At 32.1% G+C, this 6,735-nt stretch overlaps 1 protein-coding gene across 1 annotated transcript; it reads left to right on the top strand.

Moving 5' to 3' along the window:
• Positions 1–1,724: 1,724 nt before the first annotated feature.
• On the top strand, positions 1,725–6,482 carry LOC127698680 (type-1 angiotensin II receptor-like). The gene has a single exon (XM_052202284.1). It carries the CDS (start codon positions 1,959–1,961, stop codon positions 3,099–3,101), a length of 1,143 nt encoding a protein of 380 aa, XP_052058244.1. The 5' UTR covers positions 1,725–1,958; the 3' UTR covers positions 3,102–6,482.
• Positions 6,483–6,735: the final 253 nt, after the last annotated feature.

The raw sequence follows: 6,735 nt of genomic DNA, 5'->3' as shown, positions 1-6,735 counted from the left end.
ATTTGAACCAACCATTTTATCAGAAAAATTTCATTGGTTATATAGCAGTTTGACAAACACTAATTTTGATCATTGAGAAGCTTAATATTTCCTTAACAATACAACGTAATTAAAACGTTTATCTGATTTTTACAGAGTTATCTCCCTGTAGTGTTAGGTACCACCTTAAGAGAAATTTTTGTTCGCCTAAGTGGTTTTTGCACTGAGATTTGCCCTTCATGAAACAAGATCTTAATTTAAAAATACAATCGCTGTTTTCTTTGAAAGAAAAGGTAAAAGGTATTCTTGTAATATGTCTTCAAGAGTTACGAATATCAGACACTTTACAAATGATTGAGAAGTAACAAAAAATAGAACGAGATTCTTAATTTGTATTGAACAGAAGATATAAAGATAGCTATCACTTTCAGTTGCGAATAAACCACGTTCCTTCCCTGCGTTCACGTAATCGTAATTATTCAAACTTGTTTGACAGTATTTATCGCATCAGTCCCATTAAACTAAAATACACAAAATACTGCTAGGTCTGTCATGCTTTGACTAATATCAAGAAATCAGAAATCGACAATCTCTAAATAGGATAATAACATATTAATATATGACAGTTGATACGACATTCAAGAGCTTTCTTTTTCTTGATTTTCTTTGTTTAGGCTTACAATGACACCGGTTAACCAAAGATTCTTGATGGTTGAAGTAGAATCATTGCTGAAAGTGTATATGAAGCAGTCGCTTAACTGAACGTTACAATGTGTGTAAGTGTGTGTCAAACAAGGCAACGGAGATGTTCTATTTGTCGTATCGACAATGACTGTCTCATCGTGTTTACACCCCTAGAGCACCTGGTTTAAGGTTAAAAGGAAGTCATTAAGGATGACTGGCGCCACCTAGATTTTACACCCAAGATAATAGGTAGAAGTAAATGTATTTTCTGCTGCCCTGGTAATTAGAAATCAAAATTGAAATAGTGAGAAATGAGTGTTGGCCATTGGTGTAGAAATAGCTAGAAATTTAGAGGAAACTCTCTGTGACGAGCAACATTTTCTGTGCCAAACTAGGCAAACTAGGGGTCTTCTTCATTCATACTATTTCGGAAATTCCTGAACCGTTGAGTACCCTTAAAAAATGCCATTTTTCTATGAAAAAGCTGCGGCACCGTATATATTTTGCAGTTTTATTTACACCCAAAGGTGTTGATAATTCAGAATTTGACATTTTTATCAACGGATCTTTTATAGTGAAAACGTAGGACCCAAAAAGGCTAGTATTGTCGCCTATGTAAATAATTACTTCGTTTTAACCTTAATCCTCGGTTTTTATCGAGGGTTATAATGCTCGATCTTTAGTTTTCTGTGTTATATTTTGTGGATTAATTATGTTTCTCTTCGTTTATTTACTTTCGGCCTAGGTGGTGTCCGTTATTTACTTGTTTAATTTCTCCCTTCTGTAATTTGATATGATTTTTATACAACAAACAATTTCAAAAGAAGTATTTCCGGGATTGTATTGTATCGGAAGAAAGTTGGAAATAGTACAAAATGTTAAATTTTCTTCATCGGAAAGAATCTTCCCACTTAGCTAACTTCATCTTTAAAAAAACACAATATATATAATTTTTACTACGTTTATCAATACTAGAAAAATAATAATTTTAGCGAAAGTTTTGGATTACAATACTTGAAAAACTGTAAGAAAACTTGAGAATGAAGAGATATTAAATGCACGTTTCTCATAATTACGTCCGATTCATATCTTAAAAAAAAAACAGTAAGTATATGACATAATAATTTATTTGAAATACGGAAATGACACTTTAAATAAAATATCAGATGGACTGTAGGTGGTTCGTCGTTCAAACAAGGAAGAATATAAATTGTATTTAAGTATACAACCTAATCATGTTTTCATCAAATGATACATCGCATCAGTCTCAACCAGATTAAAAAGAATATAACAAAATGAATCGTTCAACAGAGGAGATTTTAAATGCGTGGAACTTGGAAGAAGCCTATAAATACATTGTGCATGACGTTTTCCTTATTATTTATTTCATTGTTGGAGTATTTGGGAATGCGATGGTTCTGATTGTGTATCAAACAAAGCTTAGGAAGGAAAGTGACAGTCGGTATTTCATTCCAATTTTAGCATTGGTGGATCTTTTGGCAACACTTTTGAGAGTGCCATTCGAGCTTTGGAGAACTATACTTCCTGTCAATTTTCAAGACATCAATGCGTGTCGTTATTTATGGTTTGCTGTTAATATATTTACCTTCTCTTCAATATATTTTCTTGGCATTATAACTTTACAGAGATATTTGAAAGTATGCCGACCATTTGGACCCCAGATAACTCTTAGATGGCGACGTGTATCTCTTGTGATTATATTTCTTCTAGCTGCAGGCACTGGCGCTCCATTCGTCATTTGGGATGAAATCTTAGAAGTCCCTAATCCTGCATTGAATGTCACAGGATATATATGTGCAGCAGACGTGTTTGAAGTAAACGAAAACAGTGATTCTATCCTAGGTTTTATATGTTTCATATCTTTTGTTATAGTATCTGTAATGCTGGAACTTATAATTTTGAATTCCCTGATAGCCAGGAAAATTTTCATTGTCATTCGGAATACAAACGCAAGAAGAAACTCGACGAAGGCGGCGAGATCAAACACATCGAAAGAAAAATCTGGATCAACATTTTACGTTGCCCAGGAAGGAACAAGCATGACCGAGGCAAATTCGACTGATTTTTCACTTACTAACAATGAGCAAGAAACACGCCAAGAAAAAGTAGAGGTTCCTTTTTCAAATTATTCAAAAGCAAACAAGGCAACATCTGACGAGCCAGCATCCTCAAGAAAATTTTCGTATATGTTTATGGTTATAAGCTTAGCATTTATTCTGTCATACTTACCACAAATATTTTTACTTTTCTCGTTGATCAAAGATCGTTATTTTTGGATTAAAATTAGCCAGACAGAGACCATTGTGTTTAAATTTATAGATCACATGACTACTGTAAACAATATTGTCAATCCGTATGTTTATGGATTCTTTGATCAGAAGTTTAGAGCGTCAGCAAAAACGCTGTGTCTTAATTGAAGGGGGATACAGTAGCCATAAGAAGACAGTCGAAGTTTAGCGCCTCAGCAAAAACGTTGTGTCTTATTCGAAGGGGGATGCAGAAGCTATAAGGGGACTCTCGAAGTTTAGAGCGTCAGCAAAACCGTTATATGTTATTCGAAGGGGGATACAGAAGCCATAAGAAAACACTCCACTAAATAGGCTTCCCGTTTGGTTTAATGTTTGAACGTTCAATCAGAATTAAACAGATACATAATTTCGGTTAATGCTAAACTACGAAATAATAACTTTTGGTGCCGCCCTCTTGATAAATTAAACCATTGTGGTGACGTCAGCCTATTCATTTACCGTGGATTCTTTTTCTAGAATCAACGCTCCCTAAATCTGCCGCTGAAATGGACTCACCAAATTATATTCAATTGTTTCCTTTGTGTGTCTTATTTCATTAAGTTTGAATTTGCTAATTTACTGATTTCTGTTCACTAATGGAATTAATTTAAAAACTTACCTTTAATTTTTGTAATTTGTAAATGCCTTCTCTGGGAATCGAACCCTTCCTTGAAATCTGTTATGAATGACTGACATCAACACATCTACGAAACCTCTCGGCTACCAATGGGTTACAACTTCGATGTCTTATTTTATATATATAAATGAACATCGGACACACAGGGGTTGTACATTTATATATACACAATGGGCAGTCGTATAGTATAAGTTGGTAGCCGCGAGGTTAGCATGCTTTAAATCAACGAGTTAAAAGATAGGGATTTGTCGGTTTAGGTTCGAATCCCTGTATTATCTCTGTTGTCCCAATTCTGTTTTTTTTTTCTAATTTTGCATGTTATAGTGGATATTTTTGTAATAATAGCGAGTTTTACCGTTTATTTTTTTGATTATTATTGGCTATTTCACATGTTTGAAACAAAAATGATTACATTCTATTTGTCAATTTTTGTTGTATAAATATAGTATGATTTCATCTGTTTTACTACATAATTTTACAAATGTTTGTTCGCAATCCTATGCGAGAAAATCGTGATGTGCCTAGAGTGCTAGAAATTTTGGTAACATACTTATTATATATACTTTATATATGCTCTTTGGTCGGGTTGTTGTATCTTTGACAAATTCCCCATTTCCATTCTCAATTTTATTAGAAATAAGTTCGAATATGTCTTATTTTGTAAAAACAGATAATATTCAGATGCCTGATAATATTAAGATCTTTAAAGGTAGAAGTGTTATATTTGTATTTTGTTTACCAATTAATTGTGATCTGAGATTTATCAATGCATCGTTGGACACGATAACATGGTTATTTAAAATCACTTACAATACCTTCTAATTAAGAAAAGGCTTTAATTTTGAAAAGAAATTAACACAATAGTTTAAGTTATAGATACAATGGATAAGCGTAGATTCATGAAAAACAAACCATTCGCCCTCCGGGCTCATGGTTTCTTTTTCAAGAATCCACGCTTATCCATTGTATCTATATAACTTAAACCATTGTGGTGACGTCAGCCTATTCATTTACCGTGGATTCTTTTTCTAGAATCAACGCTTCCTAAATCTGCCGCTGAAATGGACTCACCAAATTATATTCAATTGTTTCCTTTGTGTGTCTAATTTCATTAAGTTTGAATTTGCTAATTTACTGATTTCTGTTCACTAATGGAATTAATTTAAAAACTTACCTTTAATTTTTGTAATTTGTAAATGCCTTCTCTGGGAATCGAACCCTTCCTTGAAATCTGTTATGAATGACTGACATCAACACATCTACGAAACCTCTCGGCTACCAATGGGTTACAACTTCGATGTCTTATTTTATATATATAAATGAACATCGGACACACAGGGGTTGTACATTTATATATACACAATGGGCAGTCGTATAGTATAAGTTGGTAGCCGCGAGGTTAGCATGCTTTAAATCAACGAGTTAAAAGATAGGGATTTGTCGGTTTAGGTTCGAATCCCTGTATTATCTCTGTTGTCCCAATTCTGTTTTTTTTTTCTAATTTTGCATGTTATAGTGGATATTTTTGTAATAATAGCGAGTTTTACCGTTTATTTTTTTGATTATTATTGGCTATTTCACATGTTTGAAACAAAAATGATTACATTCTATTTGTCAATTTTTGTTGTATAAATATAGTATGATTTCATCTGTTTTACTACATAATTTTACAAATGTTTGTTCGCAATCCTATGCGAGAAAATCGTGATGTGCCTAGAGTGCTAGAAATTTTGGTAACATACTTATTATATATACTTTATATATGCTCTTTGGTCGGGTTGTTGTATCTTTGACAAATTCCCCATTTCCATTCTCAATTTTATTAGAAATAAGTTCGAATATGTCTTATTTTGTAAAAACAGATAATATTCAGATGCCTGATAATATTAAGATCTTTAAAGGTAGAAGTGTTATATTTGTATTTTGTTTACCAATTAATTGTGATCTGAGATTTATCAATGCATCGTTGGACACGATAACATGGTTATTTAAAATCACTTACAATACCTTCTAATTAAGAAAAGGCTTTAATTTTGAAAAGAAATTAACACAATAGTTTAAGTTATAGATACAATGGATAAGCGTAGATTCATGAAAAACAAACCATTCGCCCTCCGAGCTCATGGTTTCTTTTTCAAGAATCCACGCGTATCCATTGTATCTATATAACAGAAATGAGGGTGCATTATCCTGTTTTCTCTATAAATTATAATTATATATTAACTATAACAATTATAGGATAGGAAAAACAACAATAAGTAATTGAACAATTATAGGCGTTTTATTACTTATTATAAGTAATAATAAAATATTGGTTCAAGGTAATTATACTGAAATTTAATTTTGCACCTGGAGTTAATTCTTTAATTGAATTCGTAAAATATGTTTTTATGTTTCATAATGTATGTTTCAAGAAGAATAATTTTGTTTTCCCGTTTATCATTTTTTTTTCTTTGTATAATACATGTATCATGTTTAAGACTGATCCAGTTAGTTATGGAGTATTTCAAGCCTTTCTTAGAAATCTTAAGTCATGCAAATAGATAGATAAGGGGTAGGTGTACACAGAAGATCATCCGTTATATAAAATGCCTAACAATGCCTAACTATTATATATATACTTCTTTGCAAACAAACACGGAGTTTTCCTTTCGACAACTGTTTCTGCTATGACATCTTATTGCCCCCATTTTCATAATTTGATAACTTGATACGTTCTGTAATTTATCTAACAGTTTTAGTTTCTTACAAAGTGGAAAACATGGATTTGATATTATATATGATTATATAGGTGTATGTCGGATTATATTTTGTACATATATATATTTATGTTGATTTACACATGTCACTATAATAAACAATTTACTTACTTACTTACTTACTTACTTACTAGTAATTAGATTTCAAAGGTTTATCTATTCACGACTACCCAAGCGCATGGCAGTAGTGGTATAGAAAAATCGAATGTCTAAAAACTCCATGTCAAGTTTTAATCATTCTGATGCAATTTAAGAAGCAGTTTTTTGTTCTTGAGAGTAAATAACATCAGCGCCATTGGGACTTCTTAAATACTTTGGTCTCATTAAACATCTCAAATATGAGGATTTCCTTAATCAATCATAATAT

Source organism: Mytilus californianus, unplaced genomic scaffold (genome assembly GCF_021869535.1).
Source record: "Mytilus californianus isolate M0D057914Y unplaced genomic scaffold, xbMytCali1.0.p SCAF_4, whole genome shotgun sequence".
In the NCBI taxonomy this organism is placed as follows: Eukaryota; Metazoa; Mollusca; class Bivalvia; order Mytilida; family Mytilidae; genus Mytilus; species Mytilus californianus.
This window is presented reverse-complemented; position numbering and strand designations above follow the sequence as displayed.

What these genes read in the sequence shown, in the direction of transcription:
- LOC127698680 (XM_052202284.1), top strand. Translation starts at nt 1,959, where the DNA reads ATGAATCGTTCAACAGAGGAGATTTTAAATGCGTGGAACTTGGAAGAA.